This window comes from Chanos chanos, chromosome 2 (genome assembly GCF_902362185.1).
Source record: "Chanos chanos chromosome 2, fChaCha1.1, whole genome shotgun sequence".
Lineage (NCBI taxonomy): Eukaryota > Metazoa > Chordata > Actinopteri > Gonorynchiformes > Chanidae > Chanos > Chanos chanos.
Genome location: NC_044496.1, coordinates 31190949 through 31215903, shown reverse-complemented (window position 1 = coordinate 31215903; position 24955 = coordinate 31190949). Strand labels below are relative to the sequence as shown.

Genomic DNA, 24955 nt, shown 5'->3' with positions numbered 1-24955 from the left:
GGCTCATGGGCGCCTCCCAGTGGAGGTGTTCTGGGCATGACCAACTGGGAGGAGACCTCAGGGCAGACCCAGGACACATTGGGAGAATTATATTTCTCAGCTGGCCTGGGAACACCTTAGCATCCCCCAGGAGGAGCTGGTGGATGCAGCCGGGGAAAGGAATGTCTGGGCTACCCTCCTCAGCCTCCTGCCACCGCTACCCGGTCCCGGATAAGCGGCAGAAATTGGCTGGATGGATGGATGGATGGACAAACCAGGAAGTAAAATACATGCTGACACGTTAGGAGGGAAGTACATGATTCATGCAGACAATTACATTTGCGGTGCACCGATAACATTAAACTATCACAAGAATTAACAACACAACACAAAGACTACATGATGAACAATACACATACACTTCTTCTAGACACAACGGGAGATATAAACTGAACAATAACGAACTGGGGCTAAACAACAGTTCATAGCCCCAAGGCATTCTGGGAAGCCCCGGCCATCTACCCCCAGCATGCATCACAATATACCACTTTAATATGACAGCATATGTCATATCAAAACCCGTGATAATAATGAGGACGGCTGTTGAAAGCATGCTAAAAAATGTCAAGGTAAACAATATTGCCAAAGCCTTAGCGCATGAATTTGATAATTTGATACGAAAATTTAATATGCAATAATTTGATATGCCAAATGAAACTTTTGGACTATTAAAATATGCTAATGGTGGTTAAATGCTACTAACTTATTAACAAGTATCTCATGGTGCTGAGAGGTATAAATGCTGGCTGAGAGGACAAAGTAACCTAAATAACCAGGGAGATCGGAGGCTGAACAGTACAGATAAATGTGGGATCAAGAATAAGAATATGTATAAGAATCAGTGCTTTGTGAGAATGCGTCAGTCACTCCCTGGGACCTGACTCAGTTTGTTGTATGCTCTTTGAACCGCACAATAAACTGCATCCGACTCAACATTGGACTTCTGTTGTTTTGTCTCAGGACAGGTACCAGTGTGGTGTTGGGACTCAGTCACATCTGGCCCAGGCTGAGAATTTTCTCCCACAAGTATACAATAGTATTTTTTCATGTAGGCTGACAATGTCCTCTGCTCAGCAACATATGGAGTGGGTCCATATGGAGTGGGAATGAAGCTGATCCAGAGAAATCCAGTCAAACCCATTACCGCATTGACTAGAGAGTGACATCACTCCCCGGGCAACCCTTAAGACCGGCCCACACCTCAGCTTAAATGTCATTGTAGAACCCACAGCTTTATGTAAGCCATCAGTATAGTCCTCAAAAGACATGATTCTGTACGCAATGATCCATGAATAACTTAAAAATGGTTTTCCATCAAAAACAGTTTTTTCTTGGCCCCCCCCCCCCCCCCCCTCTTCGGAGGACAACTTTATTTATTCATTTTAAACAAGTGCAAATTCAGTACGTTCAGTGAAGTCGCTCCGCAACACACCCACCCACCCACCCTTCCTCCCTCCCTCATAATTCCGAGAAGGACAGACAGACAGACAGACAGGACAGACCTACAGATAGAGGAATGATGGGACATAACAACAACAAGCAAAAGGACAGACAGGCACATAAAAACACAAGCATGACAAGACATGACAAGACTAAGTTGGCAGACAGACAGACAAACAGACTAACAGACTGACATCACTGGCCATAATGGGACATGACAAAACCAAGCAGGTGGACGGACAGACAGACAGACTGACATAACAAGACAAGACAAGACCAAGTATTGCATACAATGCGTTGTGTGGAAGTAATGGGGAAGTATATGTGTGGATGTGGGAAGTACGAGATCAGAGTGCAAGATGATGAAAGGGAGGAAGTAAGATTTCGTAGGGGGATTGTAATGTGTGTGTGTGTGTGTGTGTGTGTGTGTGTATGTGTGTGTGTGTGTGTGTGTGTGTGTGTTTGTGTTGGTGTTGGTGGAGTTAGTTAATAGGGAAGTCTAGTGAACTCATAAAAGAACCCCAAATGTTTTCAAAGTGTGAGATTTGATGCTGGGATGAAATTTGTTCCATGGATACATAATCTTTGAGGAGGTTTAACCATTGTGTGATGCTTAATGTATTCCTAGTTTTCCAGTTTAGGAGGATTGTTTTCTTGGCGATAGTTAAGGCGATGAGTATAGTTTTTGGGTTCTGGATTGGTGGTTTAATTACTGAGAGATCTCCGAGTCGACAGAGGGATGGTGATAGTGGAATGCTACAGCTCATAATAAGAGAAATTTTTTCAATGACTTGTTGCCAGAAAAGTCAAGTTGGAGGGCATAGCCAGGTTGAGTGGAGATAATTATCTGGGATGCTTAGTGAGCAGTGTGAGCATGTGTCATAGTCTGTGAGACCCATTTTATACATCCTGTGCTGAGTGATGTGTGCTCTGTGTATTATCTTGTACTGTATGAGTTGTAGGTTGGTATTTTTTGCCATGGTGAAGGTGTTTCTGCAGATTTGGGTCCAGAATTCAGTATCAGATGTAAGTGATAGGTCTTTTTCCCATGCTTTAATTGGAATGGAGATTGTTGAGTCTGTGGTGGATATTAGCTTGTATAATTTTGAAAGAATTTTCCTCTGGTTGGTTATTTTTTTTTATTTCTTTTACAAGTGGGTGAGGTAGTAAGTTGTTATTTGATAAACTGATTTTGCATTTTAAAATAGACTTTAATTGAAGGTATTGAAGGTATTGTTCTTTCCCTATGTCGTAGTTTTGGACCAGATGTTGAAAAGTGATGAATATGTTATTCTGGAAAAGATGGTGGAGGTGCGTGATACCCCTTTGTTTCTATGTGTTGAAGATAAGTGGTGTCTTGTTGAGTAGAAAGTCAGGGTTGTGCCAAATTGGAGTGTATTTACAGGGTTTCATTTCAGATTTGAAGATTTTGTTAATTTTCCACCAGGCTGTCAGAGTTGTTGAAATTACTGTGTTATTAAAGCAGTTATGGTGTTTTATCTTGTTGCTGAGAAACGGGAGGTCAGATATTGATATTTCTTTACATTCTGATTGTTCTATTTCTAACCATGAGTTGTTCTGCTGGTTTGGGTAAATCAAATTGGTGATATATTGTAGCTGATTTGCCAGATAGTAATTTTGGAAGTTTGGGGCTTCTAATCCTCCTTGAGTTTTGGGTTTCTGTAATGTGGCCAGTTTGATTCGCGGTGTTTTATTTTTCCAGTAGAATTTGCTTGTTATGGAGTTTAATGAGTTGAACCATTTAGTGGTGGGCTGGGTTGGAATCACTGTGAAAAGGTCATTGATTTTTGGTAATACGATCATTTTTACAGTTGCTATTCTACCAATTAATGAGAGAGGTAAATTTATCCAGCGTTTTAAGTTGTCTTCTACTGTTTTTATTAATGGGGTGAAGTTCAGGTGGAACAATTCTGACAGTCTGGTGGAGATGTTAATGCCCAGATACTTAATGTTTCCAGTAGGGATGGGAAGAGGTGGGTTTTGAGCTGCAGCATTCCAGTCATCACTACATACAGGTAGAATTGTTGATTTGGTCCAATTTATAGCGTAGTCTGAGAGCTCGGAGAATGAGTTAATAACCTTGATGGCTTCTTCTAAATACAGCAATACATCATCTGCATAAAGGCTAATCTTGTGGTGAGTGTTGAGAGTTTGGATTCCTTTAATGTTGTTGTTTTGACGTACTGCAGCAGCGAGAGGTTCGATGAATAAGGCAAAAAGCGATTGAGAGAGTGGGCATCCTTGTCTGGTTCCCCTGTGCAGTGTGATGCTCTGTGATGTTAACCCATTAGTAATGACTGTGGCCATTGGTGAACTGTACAGAATTCTTATCCACTGGAGGAATGACTCTCCGAAACCAAGTCTGTGTAGTGTTGCAAGTAAGAATTTCGAGTTTACTCTATCAAAAGCTTTTTCTGCGTCTAATGCTACTATTATTGTTTTCAATTTGTTTTGTTTTGATACATTAATTAGATTAAGTAATCTGCGCATGTTGTTTGAAGAGTGTCTTCCTTTAATGAAGCCAGTTTGATCTGAGTGGATTAATGATGGGATTACAGTTTCAATTCGGGTGGCTAGTGCTTTGCTGATGATTTTGATATCTGTGTTGATGAGCGATAGGGGGCGGTAGCTGGAACAGAGAATTGGGTCTTTTTCAGGTTTCAGTAGTACTGAGATGAGGGCAGTGTTCATGTGAGTTGGGATTGCTGAGTTTTGTTTAATATTGAGTACCATTCTGTGCAACAGTGGTGAGATTGTATTCCAAAAATGTTTATAAAATTCGTCAGGAAAGCCGTCAGGTCCTGGAGCTTTATTGTTTGGCATCTTATTAACTGCTTTGTGGAGTTCATTAGGTCTTATTGGCGTGTCCAATTCATCTGCTTGTTCCTTATTAAGTCGGGGAAGTTCTATATTACTCAGGAAGGTGTTAATATCTATTAAATTGGGTTCTTTGTCAGGCGTATATAATTTGTTGTAGAATTCTCTGAATGCGTCATTTATGTCTTGGGGTGACTGCATAGTGTTTCCTATGGAATTCTTTATAGCTGGTATAAATGATTTTTCTTTATTTCGTTTGAGCTGATTTACCAGATATTTTCCTGATTTGTTATTATGTTCAAAATGATCATGTCTGAGTCTTTGTATCAGGAATTGGTTTTTTTTGTTTATGATATGGTTTAGCTGCGATTTAGTTTCTGTTAGTTCCTTTTGAATTTGCTCTGTGGGGTTTTTAGCATGTGTGTCAGTGTCACAACCTGCACCTCCATTTTGGACTTTTAGTTTGGTATGTCTTTGTGCTCTTGTTCTGTGTCTGTCTCCGCCCCTCACTTGTTCCTGTTTGCCTCGTTTATTAACCTTATTAATTTCAACCAATCCTGTTTTGCCCTGTTTAGTTCTCCTTCATGACATTAAACTTGTGGTGGTAAAGTCTGTCTTACTCAGACACAGGAAGATTAACTCAGAGTACTCCCTCTTTTCAAAAGGCCAAGAACGAAAGTAAATAAGTAAGCTAGTTTCAGTTTTAACTCTTAGTTTCTCCAGAAGGCATCTATAAGGATTACCTCACAGAGACAAAAGATGTGTTGTGTGGCTATGCTGACAAATAAGACAAAAGAAATGCACAATTCCAGTTTAACTGGTGGTGCACAGAGTGATGAAAACAAGCATCATTTGAAATGTTACTATGGTCTGGCAGGTAGGCTTTTTTTTTTTATCTCACTGAAAAATCCTCTGGTGCTACCCATTGTCATGGAGACTCCAGGAGGTGGGAGGCATGTGCTGAGTACAGAGTTTATTGAAGGCATCCTGCAGCATCAGGTCATAAAACAAGCCAGGACTTGGTACGAGGTTATCAGGAATATCATAGCCAAAGCTAGCAATCACACTAAGCAAACAAACCAGGGTCTGAGATGAAAGATACAAGAGCAGGCTGTAGATTAAGTGGCCTGGTAACTCTGAGACTGAGAGACTTCACAAAGCGCAGACTGAGTATACAGTTCATACCTGAGTTCAAATGAGTTAATCACAAACAGCAGAGGTTCATAATGGTTAGATAATAGTTGACTGAGCTGATGGCTAATAAGCCAGTGAAGCTTATAGCCGATTGGCTGAAACAGGTGAATGCTGAACTGGAGGCTTGACAGTAATGGCCAGTCTGTGCTTGCTGAAGAATGAATGTAAGATAAATATATGTGATGTGTATGTTTGCAGTCTGCTTTCACTAACCCTCCATAGGTGTATTGTTGTCTGGACGGTTGGCAAAGACAACATCAACATACTCCAGCTGCATCCTCTGGAGAGATCCCTTCAGTCCTGACACAGACAGGGAAAAAACTGCTAACGTGTGTGCATATGTGTGTGTGTGTGTGTGTTTAAATGTGTGTGTGTTTGTGAGCAAGTGCATGTGCGCACGTGTGTTTTTGTGTGTGTCTTTGTATGTCTACCGTACCTTCAATTATGTGTTTCCTAGAGAGGCCTCTTTCAGTCTCTGCTCTGTAGAAACACACACACACGCATGCTCACACACACACACACACACACACACACACACACACACACACCTTGAGAAGAAGGCTCGTTGTTTGCACTGTGTGGTATCTGAGGACAAATCACACCTCGAAGCTCTGAATCAATCTGTTCAAATCTGTCTGTACAAACTGTCTCTCTGTTAATACAAACTGCCTCTCTGCCTGTGTGGATAGAGGAACATTCATTTTCATTTCATCACCAGTGCTTAGGCAGATCATTATTCGTGAGATTAAGCAGCATCATCAGCATCTCTCTCACACACACAGACACATATACTGTGTTATATATGATTGAGGGACTGGGAGCATATAGGGTTATGATTCTGCTCTGTGTGTGTATATGTGTTTGTATATGTATCTGTGTGTGTGTGTTTCTCTCTGTGTGTGTGTGTGTGTGTGTGTGTGTGGGCGCGCAAGTAAGATATGTTTGGAAGTGAAGAAGAAAAGATGAGAGTTACTTACTTGCCTCCCCAGTAAAGCTTTGTTGTGATAACCAGACTGGACCGCCTGGAAAAGGGGAAAGAGAGAGGAGGAGAAAGATAGAAGATAAGTCATCCTAAGCATGTTTCTGAATCCGCTCGTCAGCTGTGCAAATCTCAGGGGTCTGCCACAGCATCACAAAACAGGCAGTGTTACTGTTATGGTAGCAGAAGGTACAGGAGATAGTGAGAGCCACACAACACTGTGTGTTGATTGAGCTGATCGAGCCACTGTGGAGTTTTACCCACTGCACTGTTTTAGCCACTTTAGAGTTCACCCACTGTACTGTTTTACCTACTACGCTGTTTTACCAACTGCACTGTTTGACCCACTGTAGAGCTGTTTACCCATTGTAGTTTTAGCCACTGCAGAGTTTTACCTACTGCACTCTTTTACCCACTGTAGAGATTTACCCACTGCACTGTTTTACCCACTGTATAATTTTACTCAGTGCTCTGTTTTACCCACTATATAGTTTTACCCGTTTCACTGTACAGCTGTTTACCCGGCCTACCTGAACCAGAATCATCTGTACACTTAAGAGCTGTTGTAGATGATCTCTGACTGTCTGTCTGTCTCAGAGGCCATAGCTGTTTGCATTTTCAGTGAAACAGAAAGACTTTAGATCCCTGCAATGAACAGGAAGCTCTGTGCAAGAGCTAAGGGTGACTGCCAGTCTGTCTCAACACACACACACACACACACAAGTTTAGTCTATGTGGCACTGTGGCACTCGGAGGACGCCATTGTCTGAGCTTGTCTGAGGATGGAGAGCATCCAGTGAATGTGTGAACTGTACTACAGAAACAACTGAGAGAGGGAGAGGGAGATTTGGAGTGTGGACATAGAGAGGGAGAGAGAGGAAGAAAGAAAGAAAGAAAGAAAGAGAGAAAGAGAGAGAGAGAGAGAGAGAGAGAGAGAGAGAGAGAGAGAGAGAGAGAGAGAGTTTTTTCCCCCCATAATGTTACATGTGAAGTCTTGTGTTAATGGTATTAAAGAGTATCTTCTTTTAGGTCAGTAGAAAACTCTTTGCAAATTGCAAATCTTTGCAAAACAAAACATCTGACAAACTTCCAATCCAAACAATTGTTGCCTGCTAGTAAAGCCCACATAAAGATTTTGCGGAATTCAGCATTAATGGATCGAAGTTTGTTTGGAACAGAGAAAAATTAGCAGTGCCCATGGATTCAGACCACACACACACACATGCACGAAGGCATGGATGCGCGCGCGCACACACACACACACACACACACACACACAAACACACACACAAATTACCTCCAGCACTTTTTCTTGATGATGTTGCCCAGGATAATTTCAGCTCTGTAAAAAAAAGCCCCCCTCCAAAATGGGGAGGGCGTACTCCTGTTAGGAACTGCAATCAAATTTTAACCCCATTATAACTTCTCTTATCTCTGGACATTACATTACACTTTCATCCCAGCTGGGTGGTAGCCTCACTCACTTTCCTGCCGCATACACCTCTGCTGTGTCAAACAGATTCACTCCACTCTCATAAGCAATGGTCATCAACTGCTCAGCCACCTGAAACACACACACGTGATATGTGTACACTGGACAGACACCTCACAGGTCTTGGCAAATTCATCATTCGCTCAAAGCAGAAGTTTGATCTGAGGAGACTGAAATGAGCTGATTCCGATTTGAGACTGAGACTGGTTTAGTCTGAGATTGTTTAGATTTAGAAAAACAGAGAGAGGAACATCCAGACTGAGTAATTTACTGGTCACAGTAGTGGCCACAATTCTTTGTGAACAAGATTCTTAGCAGCGCAATTCAGGTCAGCTGAACACTGCCTTTGTCCTCTAACACAATCTCTGTGATGGCCTGTGGACTGGATTATAACAGAGTGATGCAGCGTCATTGTATAAGAGCACTGAGACAACACTGATACTGCTTTACCACCGGGTCCCCACATAACAGTGCCACTGGCAGACATCATGAGTTACATTGTGTGTGTGTATGTATGTACAGAGAAGACTGGAACACTGTGACCCTCCAACTCAAGGAATAATGACCCTGGAGGGGTTGGAGAGGTCAATATTGCTTGATTTCATGATGCTACTGCTCAGAATTCCTCCAAAACAGAGACGACAAGTTCCTCTCTGTGTTATACTGTGGCTCACACACATCATACTGTCCTCACGAAACCTCCACTCTGTCTGTCCTCGCAAACCCACCACTCTGTCTGTCCTTGCAAATCCAGCACTCTGTCATCACAAACCCAGCATCTGTCTGCCTCACAAACCCAGAATCTGTCTTTCCTCACAAATCCAGCATTCAGACTGTGACTCGGGCTTCGCTCTCACACCCATAGGTCCCCACAGGCTCTATAACACCCTCTCATTAACGCCCTCCACAGATGAACAAGCTTTAATGAATGGACAGATTTCAGGAATTAAAGTCTCTTTCTATCTTGCTGTCTAAACACAGTATCCCATATAGCTTACATGTACTTGACACATAACTCCACAATGAAAAAAGGCATTTAATGTTCCAGAAATCTATTTACAAAATAACAGCAAGTTTGTCCCTGTTAAATTAACATCGAAGTCTACACATTGTCAGTGAATATAGCTTACACACACTGATCTTCACATTCACACTTACATTTGTTATGGTTCATACACTTCATGACTCTATCTCCAGATGTCTAAGTAAACTTTAAGGCCTGAGTGCTGAATCTAAGCCCTGGACCCAGATGAACCTACAGAGCTGAAACAGACGTGTGCTACTGTTCTCTGACGCCCTGACATTTTTACCCAAACTTACAAAAACGCCAAGTCAACAAAAGCACTGCATCAAAGTGAAGCCCCAAGGGCACTGCCAAAGTCGGGCTCTAGAGTTGGACCACCTAAGATTATAAACAAGAACTGAGCACATTGAGGTTTTTTTTTTTAATTTCATGATCACCTATACATATTTTTACTGTAGAACAGCAGAACATTGACACTGGGTCAGTTCATACATGTGTTTTGGGAACTTATATAAAACATAACATTGTCTTACCTCATCTGAAATCTGGCCACCAAACGTAACCCAGGTTCCTGAAATACACAGAGTAGAGAGGGAAGGATGCAGGACGTGTTTCTCATGTGCAGATCTTAGACTGGGACTGAAAAAGAAGGGTTTTTTCCCTAAGGTGTAGCCAAATCCCCTACAGGGTTAATGAGTATGCAGGCTTCTGCATGTCCTTCTCAAACAGGTTCCATTCAGTCATGAAACACAGCTGATTTTTCCTCTGTCTCCTTGGAGTCTGTATTGTTTCCTAGAAAGCCATAACTTACGTCAGCCTAAAACATTTTTGCTGAAACAGCTCAGTATATGTGAGCTTGACAGACAGAGCACTGCACGTATACAGCTTACACACAGACAGACGCATAGACAGAGCATTGCATGTATACAGCTTACAGACAGACAGATGCATAGACAGAGCACTGCATGTATACAGCTTACAGGCAGACAGACACACAGGCAGAGCACTGGATGTGTACAGCCCACGGACAGACAGACAGACACAGACTGGCAGACAGACAGACAGACAGACAGAGCACTGCATGTATACAGCTGACAGACAGACAGACAGACAGACACAGTACTGTATGTTCGTAGCCGCTGCCACATTAATGCTTCCACCACTGCCGCGCTCACTAACCTGCTTCCCGCTGCCCTCACCTCTTTCAATGATCAACAACGGTCTTTGAATGATCTTCCAGACAGTATAAACTGTACCTTCTGTAATGCATTAGATATGGTAGCACCATTAATGACAAAAAATAGACGTAAATATAGAACACCCTGGTTTAATAACGATACACGTGTGCTAAAGCAAGCATATAGAAGATTAGAACGAAACTGGCATGCCACTAAACTGGAGGTCTTCTGCCTTGCCTCTTCCCTGCTCAACCCCCTACCTCCTAATTTTCACATAGAACTTTTCACAGTCCTCTGTCCTATAATCCTCAACTTTTTAAATATGTGATTAAGTCTGGCGTTCTACCCTCTGCTTTTAAAACAGCCGTGATTAGCCCATTACTTAAAAAAACCTAACTTCGACCCAGGAACCTTATAAATTATAGGCCAATCTCTAATCTCCCGTTTCTTTCTAAAATACTCAAAAAAATTGTAGCTGCTCAACTCATCACTCATATGTCCTCCAACAGCCTGTTTGAAGTGTTTCAGTCAGGCTTCAGGTGTTTTCATTCAACTGAAACCGCAACTAGCTAGAGTGACTAACGATCTCTTACTAGCCATGGATGCTGGTGATATCTCAATGCTTATCTTTCTTGATCAGAGTGCAGCATTCAACATGGTCGATCACACCATACTGTTAAAGCACCTGGAAAATCAAACTCTAGTCTCTCGCTTGTCACTCCTATCAAGAGCACAATCAAAATGGCCTTTTATCATTTCCGCGATATCGCAAAAGTTAGGCCCATGCTATGTATCGCTGATGCAGAAACCATAGTTCATGCATTTGTCATGTCTCGCCTTGACTACTGTAATGTTCCGTACTCTAGTCTACCTGCCTCTACTACCAGAAGTCGTCAGCTAGTCCAGAATGCGGATGCCAGAATCTTGACCAGAACTAGGAAGTTTGACCATATCATTCTGGTCCTGGCCTCCCCTCACTGGCTCCCAATTCACATGAAGGCAGATTTTGATGTCCTCCTATTAACATTTAAAATTCTCCATGGGCTTGCACCAGCCTATCTTTCTGAATTAATTAGACCCTATAGACCCTGACGGCTGCCGCAACTTCATGGCTTGTCTTCTTCCTGCGCTGCTGTGGCTGAGGTGGTTAAGCCCCCCTTGCTGTTTTGTTATTCTTTATTTTTGTCTACTAGTGTGCCTTCATTAGGGGCCAAGCAGCGAAGCTGCAGGCACCTATTGTAATTGTTACAGTTTTTCACTAATATTATTAGAGGTCCAAGCAGCGAAGCTGCGGGAACTCTATTGTTTTTGTTCGGATTTTTATTTTTATTTTTATTATTATTATTATTATGATTATTATTATTAGGGGTCCAAGCAGTGAAGCTGCGGGAACCCTGTTGTGTTTTCGGATTTTTATTATAATTATTAGGGGCCAAGCAGCGAAGCTGCAGGCACCTATTGTAATTGTTAGTAAGTTCCACTATTATTATACTTCGTCACATGCGAGTCTATGGCAGCCCCTAGAACCGTCAATAAAAAGTTGTGAAATTTGGCACATTGATAGAGGCCAGGCCAAGTTATCCAGGCCTGAAATCTGGGGTCAATTCATGCATCCCTGTAGCGCCACCAATAGGCCAAAAACCAAGGTACTTTTTGGTACATATTTGCTCATAACTTTTGAACCGCTTGACCTAGAGTCGTAATCTTTTTTTCCCCTGAAACCTTGGGTCATGGCGAGTCAAATGCACCCATTGGCGTCAATTTCTGCCTACTAGATTTTCGGCCATTTTGAATTTTTCAAGAAAACCTACTTTTGCGAACTAGTCCTAGATCGTTGATCCAATCACCACCAAATTTAGTACACACCATCTACAGACCATCCTGATCAAAAGTTGTATAAAGAATCTTGCTAGGCCAAAGGGTGCGGTCGCTGTCATCCAACGAATTTCGATGGCGAAGGCTCCAAACAGGAAGTGAGCATATCTCAGCAATGCTTGCATGGATTGATGCAAAACTTGTTACAGTTCATTGACCTGATACATACTGGGTCCCCACCAAGTTTCATGACATTTGGCCTCTTGGTGGCGCTATAGCACACAAACATAAAACATTGTATTCAAATACCCATAACTCCAAGACAAAAGCAGATATTTCAGCCAAACTACTTTTGAACCGATTGACCTAGAGTGGTGACCTTTGTGTCAACTTATTCCTTGGGTCATGCTGAAGAGAATGGATCCATTTCTTGAACATCTGCCACACTGGATTGTCCGCCATTTTGAGTTTTACAAAGTTGTACAAAGAATTTTGCTAGGCCAAAGGATATGGGCACTGTTGTCCAATGAATTTTAATGGAGTGGCCTCTAAAACAGGAAGTGAGTTTCTCTCAGCAATGCTTGCATGGATTGATGCCAAACTTGGTCCACATCATTGCCAGGGGGATTAGTAAGTACCCACCAAGTTTCACAAAATTTGGTCACATGGGGGCGCTATACCAGAAAAAAAGGAAAAGATATAGTAAAATACCAATTACTTCAGCGAAAAGGAGATATTTCATGGAACATTCTTGTGAGTTATCACATTAAAAGACCCTAGTTGAGAAATTCTGAACCCTCTGTGTTGTCCATTTTGTTCTATAGCCATCTTGGTATTATTCTTTTTCCTCCTGGTTTTCTATGGCAGGCCATGGGAGTGCTATGTGGATTTTTTTGGCATCTGCTAAGGCTCTAAGAGTGGGGGTCAGTCTGCCCACATTGTGATGGACTTGTGTCTTGTTCCAGGGTCGTTCCGATTGCTTGTCTACGTCGTGCCTATGAGCTGCTTGGCCCCGGCATTGCTGTTTGCACCAATTTTTTTATTATTATTACTATTATTTTTCTGCATTAAAAGTATTTGCACAGCAAAAACTGTACATGTTAGAGCTGGCACGCTCAGAGCACGGTAAAAGATGCACAGGCACCAAATTTGGGGTCAATCCATCATTGCTTCTAGCGCCAGCAACAGGCCAAACTCTAGACGTCATGTTTGTTTATACCTTCTGAACCGTTTGACCTAGCCTAGTAAGCTGCACTGCCCCTCAATCCCTGCATCATGATGAGTTGAATGGACCCATTTTATGGAAGTGTGCTATATTGAATTGTCCGCCATTTTGAATTTTTGGAAAAACTGTTTTTGCGTACTAGTCCTTGACAATTGATCCTATCATCACCAAATTTGGTACACATCATTTACAGCATAGTCTGGCCAAATGTTGCCTAAGGAATTTTCCTATTTGTCCTAGGCCAAAAGATACGGCCACCGTCGTCCTATGAATTCCGATTGCGAAGCTGCCAAAACAGGAAGTGAGCATATCTCAGCAATGCTTAGTTGGATTGATGCCAAACATGGTACACATCATTCAGAGGGGATATGCTGGGTCCCCACCAAGTTTCATGAAATCTGGCCACATGGTGGTGCTATAGAAAGCAAACATTAAAAAATGTATTCAAATATCCATAACTCCAAGACACAAGCAGATATTTCACTGAAATTTCTTGTGCATTATCAAACCCTAACTGGAATGTTATGACCCCTAGCTGTCAGTCATTTTGTTTGTCAGCCATCTTGGAATTAGTAACTGTCAATGGGAGACCATGGAAGCCCTTCAGAGATCATGATGGAATTTGGCACTGTCACAGAGCAAAGTAAAAGATATCCAGTCACCAAATTTGGTGTCATTCCATCATTGCCTCTAGCGCCACCAACGGGCTAAACTCCAGAGGACATTTTTGCTTTTTAACTTTTGAACCGTTTGTCCTAGCCTAGTAAGCTGTACTGTCCCTTAAACCCTGTATCATGAACAGGAGTAGAATAGACCCATCATGTTAATACCCGAAAAAATAACAAAATAAATATTGTTGAGTCTCAAATCTTGAGCCCAAGTAGAGTCTCAAGTCTTTTGAAGATGAGGTTAAAGTCTCAAGTCACTGTGTATGCCACTTAAGTGCGACTCGAATCTGAGTCACAAATTTGAGTCCACATGTCCGTCATTATGTTTGTTGAGACAAAATAAACAGCATTTCCCTTCATAAGCTTCTGACCAACCTACTTTTCTGATTTCTTGAAAGAGATACATTGCTGTACTTCAAATATTCTTTACACTACAAACTTGAAATTGTGTGGTCTATTTGCCAACATTTTTGAACATTTCTTACAATTCAACGTCTTATTTCGGCTGTTCAAGCCAATGAACCAGTTCTACATCCAGCATTGGCTCCAGCGTCTGCCATTCTGCTTGGACTCTGATGATTTATTATTATACTTTCCGCCATGGGATTCTATGGCAGCCCCATGAACCCCTTGGTGGATTTTTCTGAAATTTGGCACATTGATAGAGGATAGTCCAAGGTACCCAGGCACCAAATTTGGGGTCAATCCATGCATCCCTCTAGCACCACCAAAAATCAAAATTTCAAGTTACAGTTTTGACCATAACTTGTGGTGGACGCGTCTAGTACAGTCTGCTAAGCAACGGATCCCACAATCACCCACTGGCATCAACGAAAGGCTAATGACATGGCGCATCCCCCTTGCAAAGGCAGCGCTTCGCCCACCCTCATCAGTGCTTACGCACCAACCCTTGATGCAGAACAAAGAGGACTTCTACAGAAGTCTCAACTACATCATCTAGAAAACCCCATGCAAACTCATACTCATGCTAGAGTGGGCACAGAGCATCTAACATAGCAAAACGTCCTAGGCCAGCATGGAGTGGGGAAAATGAACAGCAACAGGCTCCAGAACCTCTCCCTCTGTGCAGAACATCGCCTGGTCATTACCAACACCAATTTTCCAAATGAAGAACAGGTTCAAAACAACCTGGCAACACCCCTGTTCAAAACACTGGCACCTCCTGGATTACATCATTGTCCGTCAATAGGACAAACAGGATGTTCTTATTACTCGAGTCATGCACGGGGCTGAATGCTGGACTGATCATCTAATGGTCAGATCCAAACTCCTCATGGACATTCCACCCCATCGCTCAAAGACAGCCCAAAACAGAAAACTCAACTGCACAGCACTGAACAACTTCACCACCACAGACAACCTCCGACATCTTGCAAGAAACCTTGACCATATTCCGGAGGAATCCACTGACTGGTCAGCTCTGCGCACAGCTATCCACAGTGCAGCCTCGGAAGCACTTGGTCTGTCAAGGAAACAACACCAGGACTGGTTTGACAATAATTCCGCCAAATTCCAATCACTCCTGCAAACAAAGCATAAAGCCCATAAAGCTCTCCTGTCTAATCCTGGATCCTCCACCCTGAAAGCCACTTTTGCTGTGGCAAGAGTTATGACCCAATATGCTCTCCGGATCATGGAAGACACCTGGTGGATGCAGAAGGCGCAAGGCATTCAAAACCTTGCAGACTGCAATAACACCCAGGGCTTCTATGATGCCATCAAAGCCATATATGGCCCCAGAAAGCAAAATTATTGTGCCTGTCCGATCAGCAGATGGGGACACTCTCCTCAAGGACCATCATGAGATCCTTTGCTGCTGGGTGGATCACTTTGAGACCCTCCTCAACCACACCAACCCCGGTGATCTTCTTATCCTCAACAAACTTCCTGATCTCCCACCAATCATGCACCTTGACACTCCACCACAGTTCTCTGAAACCCGACAAGCCATCAGGGGCTTGAAGAATAACAAAAGTGCAGGACCTGATGGCATCCTGGCAGAGGTGATCAAATATGGGGGGTACCTCCTAACACGTCGTCTACACCTGATAACAAGCATCTGGAAGTCCGAGATCCTCCCTCAGGACTGGAAAGATGCTAACATTGTGGTCGTCTACAAACAGAACGGGGACAGAGCAATTTGTGGGAACAGCTGTGGAATCTCTCTCCTCTCCATTGCAGGGAAAGTACTGGCAAAGATCATGCTCAACAGACTGGTGGAGCACATTTCAGAAAAAGATCTCCCGGAAACAAAATGTGGTTTCCGGAAATCCAGATCCACAACCGACGTGATCTTTGTCTTACGGCAGCTGCTAGAGAAGAGCAGAGAACAGCACAAAGACCTGTACATAGCCTTCATCGACCTCAGCAAAGCCTTTGACACCATAAACTGCGAGATGCTCTGGAAACTGCTCTCCAAACTTGGGCGACTAACCAAGTTCCTCTCCGTCATGCAGCAACTGCATGATGGGATGTAAGCCAGAGTCCTCACAGGAGGGCTCCAATCAGACTCCTTCAAGGTCAACGTTGGGGTGAAGCAAGGCTGTGTCTTGGCACCAGTCTTGTTTAATCTCCTCCTCTCAGCCATTACCCAGCTCTTACACCATGGCCTGGGAGACAGAGATGGAGTTCACCTGGAGTTCACCCGCCTTGACGGAAATCTATTCAACATCCGACGAGTTCAGGTCCATACAAAGACAAAGACGTGCCAAATCTGTGAACTCCAATATGCAGATGTCTTGGCACATAGCCCAGAGTCCATGCAGCGTGCCCTAAACACAATATCTAGCCTATGCCAGTACTTTGGGCTCCAGGTCAACATTCACAAAAACGAAGTCACGGCACAACTTAATATCCAACCTCCTACACCTCCCAGTTTCCAAATCAATGGTGTTCCAGTCAAAACAGCTCACCGGTTCACCTATCTTGGCTCTACACTATCCTCATACTGCTCCCTTAACCGCGAAATAAACAACCGTATCAATAAAGCCTCATCAGCCTTTGGGCGACTCCACAGAAGGGTTTTTCAAAACAAAAACCTGAAGGTCAGTACCAAGATTGCCATCTACAATGCAGTATGTGTCTCCACTCTGCTCTTCGGGGCAGAAACGTGGACCCAATACAGACGGCATATCACAAGCTTGGAGGCCTTCCACATTGGATGCCTTCAAAAAATACTTGGGCTATCCTGGGAAAATCGAATCCCCCATACTGAGATCCTTTCCATGACTAGCTCCATCTGTATGGAAGCAGGAGTAGCTAAGAAGCATCTTTGCTGGATTGGGCATACTATCCACATGCCTGACCACCGCTTACCCCACCAAGCCCTCTATGGGCAAAGACCTCCTAAAAACGCTGCAACATAAACCCCACCCATCTTGAACCTCTGGCACTCGATAGAACAGCCTGGCAGATCACCTGTACCAAGGCAACCCAACAAATACATCACATCATCCAACAGGGGAGGACCGAAAGATGAGCCCAACGACACCAGCGGGCAGCCGGCATTACCCCAACATCTCGGCTCCCTTGCCCCACCTGTTGGTGAGTGTGTGGCTCACGTGTCGGCCTCCACAGCCACATGAAATGGCGTCAGCGCTAGTTTCACAAGAATAACAAAAACACTAGTACTTTTAAAGCAATCATCATCATCCCCATGTGTAATATTTTGAAACTCCCGTCATTATTATTAATGCCATCACTCATTTTCACTCACCATCTGTCAGTTTGTGTTCTCTGTATGGCCCAGTGCATTAGTGTCCCCTAGTCCTCTCCCTGGCCCCTGCCTTTGAAATGTCTTTCTAACCAGCCTACAGTCATTGTGGCCACAGCCTGATGGGGGGCAGCTGGCAGTTGGTGGGGGGGAGTGAGAGGACTGGGCAGAGTAATGCATGCCACAGGGAAGAATGAAACGGATGAAGAAACAAACTGAAGTTTCTCTGAGGGTTAGGTGCACGATGGAAGAGAAAAGGACACAGTAGAGAAAGAGCCACTGGCATGATCATGGGACCACAAAACAGGGTCTTATACTGAGTATACCATCCAATAATGTTTTTTTTTATCAGAGAGAGAGAGAGAGAGAGAGAGAGAGAGAGAGAGAGAGAGAGAGACAGAGAGAGCCTTGAGTGGCTTTTAAGGCTGTGGAGTTAGTGAAAAACACTTGATGGACCAGTCTTTTCTACTGTCGGCTTTATGACTGTACATACTGAGACTCAGCTGCACATTTTTGACAACACACAACAGCATGTTCATACAATGTATGGATGCTCAATGCACTAATACAGACAATTCTTCAACAAACACACATGATTTGAACTGATGAAAAGAGATCCTGTCAAGCCATTTCTTTACCCTATCTCCTCTCACACAGTGTGTATTCTGAGTCCTGAGAGGAGAGATATTTGTTCTGAAAGAACTGAGAGAGAAGGATCTGGCAAAGATACATGATCTCCTATTGACCACTGCCTCTAGTCCCTGGCAAATGGACATCATTTCAATCAGATGAATTCAACACTGTGATAAAATCTCTCTTACTTAAGTAATTCAGAATCTCTCTCTCTCACACACACACACACACACACACACATACATATATATATATAGCTCTTTTCCACTAGGACGGTGCTGGTGTCAGTGCTGGTGTCAATGCCGGTGCCTGTGCAGAGCCAGTGCTGCCTTAGTGCCTATGAGAACCAGCCGGCATTTCTACAGGGTCATTTCCATGGGGAAAAAGTCACGCCAGACAGAGTGTATCTGCTTTGCTTGCTTTTTATAAATTTACTTTTATAAAGTAAACACCTCGCGAATTTCGCCCCAAAACATTTTGCTTTGGGGGTAAAATTTGCAAAAATGGCCAGCCTGTCACCTAACTCAAAAGTTCAGGTGCTTAAATGAAAGTCTACAGTGGTCTGTTTGCACCGACCAGACCAGAGTTTTTTTCTACCGTTCTGGCTCGAACTACGTTCATCTAACATGTAAACAACAGCCCAAGTTGATGTAGACACAAATGGTTTCCCATACATCTTTTAATCATATACATATTTTCATGCCACATATACCCTTTAGCCTACCGCCATCTTGGTCAGAGAACGTCATGTGCCAAACATATCACACAGTGAACTGATTGGTTTTCACGTGGTTCTCATTTGCATAGCCACTGATGTCAGTGGTTCCAACTTTTGGGACCAGCTATTCTGCGGTGCCGTGCCGGTGCCGGTGCCGGTGCCAACTTTTTGGCACCAGTATTTTTTCAGTGGAAAAGCGGGGCCACACTTTGATTAGTCATTTTGTGGTAGATTAGTCACTGCGTCAGTGGAAAAGGGGTAATAGTTCACTTGGTAACACCCCTGAGTTTAGCGCACTCATGTGGGCTCCATCGTGGGTTCGAATCCGGGCGAGGACTGTCAGGGTTCTATTGAAGGTTCCAAGGCAAAAGCGAGAAAGGGTTACCAGAGAAGTACAACAAGCTGTCCATACCTGAGGCCCTAGAGACTGCCAAGCAAAGACTCACTGCCTGAAGAAGTACACCAAAGAAATATAAGCTAGGAGAATAAATCAGATGTTCTCCACTGCACCATCTCTCAGTGGTACGGTAATAACAAGGGAGTAGATCCACCAAGGCTGGAGACTGAACTATGCTGGAAGAGCAGGTATCACACCAGTGCTCAATGGCTAGTGGACCTGTGAACAGACCAGTAGCCATCTAGTACTACTGGCTAAAGAAGCTAACTTCCATCAGCGCCTGGCTGCACAGATGAACCAGCTGATCTTGAATGGTTAACCAAAGGTAGGACAGTCCTGATCCTGAAGGATCCCCAGAGGAGGAACAGTCCCTTCCAACTACAGGCTGATAACCTGCCTCTGCACAGCATGGAAGCTCCTGTCAGGGATCATAGCAGATAAAATGAGTAGGCACATAGCTCAATACATGAGTGGGGCCCAGAAAGGTATTGGAAAGAAAACCAGAGGAGCAAAACACCAGGTACTGGTAGATAAGACAGTCGCTCGAGACTGCAAGACCAGACAGACCAACCTGTGTACCACCTGGATTGACAAGAAAACCTACGATTCGATGCCTCACACATGGATCCTGGAATGCTTGGAGCTGTATAAGATCAACAGGACACTAAGAGCTTTCATCAAGAACTCAATGGGGTTGAGGAAAACACTAGAAGCTAACTTCAAGCCAATAGCACAAGTCGCCATCAAGTGTGGCATCTACTGAGGAGATGCTCTGTCCCGACTGCTGTTCTGCATAGGCCTGAACCCCCTCAGTGAGATCATCATGGAGAGTGGCTACGGCTACTGACTACGGAATGGAGCAACCATCAGCCACCTCCTCTACATGGATGACATCAAACTGTACGCCAGGAGTGAGCGAAACATCTACACACTGATTCACACCACTATGATCTACAGCAATGACATTGGCATGTAATTTGGGGTTGAGAAGTGTGGTCGGATGGTAATCAGGAAAGGTAGTTAGAACTGAGGGGACTGTACTACCAGAGGGCAACATAGCAGATGTCGAGGAAAGCTACAAGTAGCTTGGAATCCCAGGCAACAGCAACATCAGAAAGAAGGAACACCAGGGCTGAAAGAAGAGCTGAAATCTAGAAAAGATGCGGAAGGTGAAGGTAACAGTGGTCCCTGTGTTAATCAGAACACTCAGAGCTGTGAACCCCAAACTGGGAGAGTGGCTCCAGCAGATCCCAGAAAGAACATCTGAGATCTCTATCCAGAAGAGTGCAGTCCTAGGAACAGCTAAGATGCTGGGTAGGACCCTCAAGCTCCCAGGCCTCTGGTAGAGGACCTGATCTTGGAGGGGAAAAGAGGACCACCCACAGAGGCAAGGGGGGATTTATTTTTTCCATATATATATGTATAAACACATTTACATACACACACACACACACACACACACACACACACACACACACACACACACATATACACATACATGTGTATATACACATACATGTGTATGTGTATATATATATATATATATATATATATATATATATATATATATATATATATATATATGTGTGTGTGTGTGTGTGTGTGTGTGTGTGTGTGTGTATATATATATATATATATATATATATATATACACACACATACATACATCTGCACACACACAAAAAACACAGGAGACTGAGGGCTGAGACCTGAGGCATACAAAGTGTTGTCATCATTGTTAGAATGCTGTTGTGTCCTGGTGTGAGTTTGCTGAGCGAGTTTGTTGTGTGAGTGCTGTAACCATTGTTGTGAGTTTGTTTCCAGCTGTCAACATTGAGCATGCTCTAAAGATGATGTTCCAGACATCGCTGTGACAGTACCAGTTGGTGCGACTGGCTGCATTCTGGTCAACACAATGCTGACCTTTCTATGAGATGGCCCCCTGGACAGCTCCACTCCCATCAGGCCTCCCCAAACGGCCCCCGGCTTCTCTCCCTCTGAAGAAATAAAACCTTCACTAACCTTTCAGGAGTTCGTCTATTGTTTTTGACCTCAGTTGTCCCATTTTGTGTCTAAATTTGTGCCACAAATCCAGAGAGATTCACAACCTGAGAGAGAGATTTCACCCCTTGCATCTGCTAACAGTTCATCTCTGAATGACTACGATATACTGTGCATTACTGAGTATAATATACTGTACATTACTGAGTATAATATACTAGACATGTGCAAGTTACTGAAAATTAGTAACTATTTACAGTTAACTACTTACAAAAGTATTTGAGTTACTTTACTGATAACTGCATATAAAAGTAATTAGTTACTAGGGAAAGTAACTTTTGTGTTACTTCTAAATGTTTGCTTCAATTCTCTTATTAATGCAAACCAAGCAAATCAAGTCTTGGCTGTTTGGATGGAGTGGCTCCCTGTCCTTGGTCAGTGGTGCTAGCACTGGAGTCTTTTGCGATTAGCTTTGTAGAAGCGTGTTGTTTTACCAGGTGCTTAAGAAGTTTAGAATTCCTATTCTTTGACATGGATAAAGTTCTCACACCTACACATAGACTACAACTCAGCAGTAACCAAAAACCATTTATATTATATACTATGATATTACAGTATATTCTGTTCTAATGTACTCTATTCTGTTATATGTTGTAAATTGATATATATATATATACACACACACATACACACACACACACACACACACACACACACACACACACATATATATATATATATATATATATATATATATATATATATAATTGTCAATTTATATGCCTTATGATTTATATTATACTGTACTTTCTTTATTTATAATAAAATTTGTGTAATTCATTTTTGTTTGCCAGACTATCTACACAATCTACCTATGAAGATAAAACAACACCACCACCAATAATAATAATAACAATAATAATATTAATAATATAAACCATATGAAATCATGTCTGGGGACCCACAATGGACCAATGGGGAAGGGTTTTAGAGGAGGGGCAAGGCATTGCTCCACCAATCCAAAGTAAGACTTTTGACCAGTTGCAGGATACCTGGTGGCCCAAGGTGTGAAGTGCAAATGTCCCCATGCAAGCACCCCCAAGGGATTATTCACCATGGCAACTAAGGGCTCTAGGCAGACCCCCAAACCTGGTACATATTCAGGAGTATTCCATGCCGCGTAACAGAGCTGCAAACTGCCGGATACATCCGATTATCCAGATATGCCTCTTTTCATGCAGTGTATACATTACTGACAATAATATACCATACATCACTGACTGATTGTACAGAAAAATGGAAACTTTTATAGTATAGTATAGTATAGTATAGTATAGTATAGTATAGTACAGTATAGTATACACCCACAGTGGCACTCTCACTCGCTCACTCATTATCTAAGCCACTTATCCTAATTAGGGTCGTGGGGGTTGCTGGAGCCTATCTCAGTGCTCATGGGGCGAAAGGCAGGGAAACACCCTGGACAGGTCGCCAGTCCATCGCAGGGCAGACACACAAACACATTCATACCTAGGGGAAATGTAGTGTCTCCTATTTGCTTAACCTGCATGTCTTTGGACTGTGGGAGGAAACTGGAGCTCCCGGGGGAAACCCAGGCAGACACGGGGAGAACATGCAAACTCCACACAGAAATGACCCTGGCCGTCTGGCTGAGAACGGAACCCAAGACCTTCTTGCTGTGAGGCGACGGCGCTACACACTGCACCACTGTGTTACAGCAAGGCATATTGTTCCAGATGTTAGCTATACATAAGCACACACACACAGAGCTCCTGAAATAAAACTGCTGACAGTGCTGTTTGGGCTGTCTGGAGTCTGAAAACTGGCCTGGTTTTTCTCAAGTTTAGTTTGGTCTGAATCTGGAGGGTGTAGCAGCATGTGCGCGTGTGTGTGTGTGTTGGGGAGTGGTTACTACTTTATGCTTACTACTGCATCAAGAGAAACTATCAGAGAGAGAAAGTTTCCGTGTGTGTGTTTGTCAAGGAGCAGTTGTAGGTACAGTTCTTATTTCACCTTCTGTTTATGAACTACAGTTTACTGGCTAAGAAATATCTGCTATAAGTGATAAGAGTGAAGAGCTCCTGATTACAGCACAACTTAATGCTCTCTACAGGTCCAGGGATGGAGTTCAACTCATCAATGCTGACAGAATAAGACACAAAACTCACCGAGTCCCAAACAAGACACTCTCAGGCCAGATTTCCCCAGGTTCCTAGAGAGAGAGAGTGAGTGAGGGAGTGAGAGCGAGAGAGAGCAAGAGAGAGAGGGGGAGAGAGATATAAAGCTGTTAATTTCTTTTTCACTTAGAGGAGAACGGCAATAAATGCTGTGAACCAATCACAGTGCACACTGTAGGTCCACTGAACTGAACCAGATTTAATCCAGTGTGGATGTTTTCAGAACAAAGGAACCTGCCCAAACCCTCAGCGGCACACCTCTACAACAAATCATGACTGTTCTGTGTGGAGCTCTGGAAGACTGAATCACAGTAGTTTCTGCAGCAAACCATACTCACCCACAGAAAGTGCTGACGAAGAACAAAAGAAAAGACTGAGGGACCGGAGGAGGAGCAGGAGGAGCGAGAGAATGTTCTGCAGTAAAGAAATATTGCTTTACTCTGACATCTCTTTCACTGTCTCTCCCTCTCTCAGTTCATTGTGAGGTCTGAAGGCTGGATAGCGGAGGAGCAGTGTATCAAACTGCCTCGTCACTTTTGTTTCACAAATCTTTCTGTCACTTCACTCCTCACGTCATCTCCGCCATCCAAACCCATCTGACTGTGTCTGGGCTGTGAGGAGAGATCAGCTGACGACAGCATCTTTCTTTACTGTCCCTGCCTCATGTGGTTAGAGTGTTATAATACACTTGATTCATGCTGACTTATTTACATACAGAGCAATGTGTAGATTTTACAAGCTCTTTATCCTTTGACCCAACAGAGGACACAAAAGCAAAACGGTGAGAAAGAAAGAAAGAAAGAAAGAAAGAAAGAAAGAGATGGAGTACTGTCCTCATGAGTGGGTTGTACATGGTGCCAGAGATCCCAGTTAACAAATTGTCACATTAGACAATAACACATTTACATATTTTTTACAGTAACATTCACATTTACAAATTTATTACAACATATTTACATTTACACATTTATGACATAGGTACATATTCATTTACATATTAATGACAGATTTACAACCATAAACTGGTAATGATGAAGATGACTGACTTAATAGAATACCTCATTTCATCATTTTAACGCTACAAAGACCACTCAGTGGACATAACATTTACAGGTGTGTGGGTGTGTGTGGGTGTGTGGAGCAGAGCTGTGTGTCCGCAGTGTTTGAGCCCAACTCCGCTGTGGGTCAATGAGAAGGAGAGATGTCTGAAAACTGGAGACTGTGTGTGTGTGATGTCTGACAGGGGATGACACACTGTAACATTGCCCGTGTGTTTGATAAAGAGCATGACTCATTTCCTGTCAGAATGCCAGCATGACCAATCAGAGCACAAATCTAACCTGTCACATCCAATCATGTTGCATTTACCTAAAGCTTTAGTGT

General features: G+C 43.1%; 1 protein-coding gene across 4 annotated transcripts in view; it reads right to left on the bottom strand.

Moving 5' to 3' along the window:
• The window catches only part of kcnab1a (potassium voltage-gated channel subfamily A regulatory beta subunit 1a), a 111738-nt gene that overhangs the window by 25025 nt on the left and 61758 nt on the right, over nt 1-24955 (bottom strand). For 3 of the 4 annotated variants that reach the window (XM_030794208.1, XM_030794209.1, XM_030794210.1), the window contains exons 2-8: nt 23564-23607; nt 9540-9577; nt 7975-8054; nt 7788-7832; nt 6489-6533; nt 5948-5991; nt 5725-5811 (exon numbers count right to left, since the gene is read on the bottom strand). In XM_030794208.1, coding sequence (XP_030650068.1) covers nt 5725-5811; nt 5948-5991; nt 6489-6533; nt 7788-7832; nt 7975-8054; nt 9540-9577; nt 23564-23607 — 383 coding nt within the window. The remainder of the gene's footprint in view (nt 1-5724; nt 5812-5947; nt 5992-6488; nt 6534-7787; nt 7833-7974; nt 8055-9539; nt 9578-23563; nt 23608-24955) is intronic. The other variant, XM_030794211.1, reaches the window with a different exon arrangement.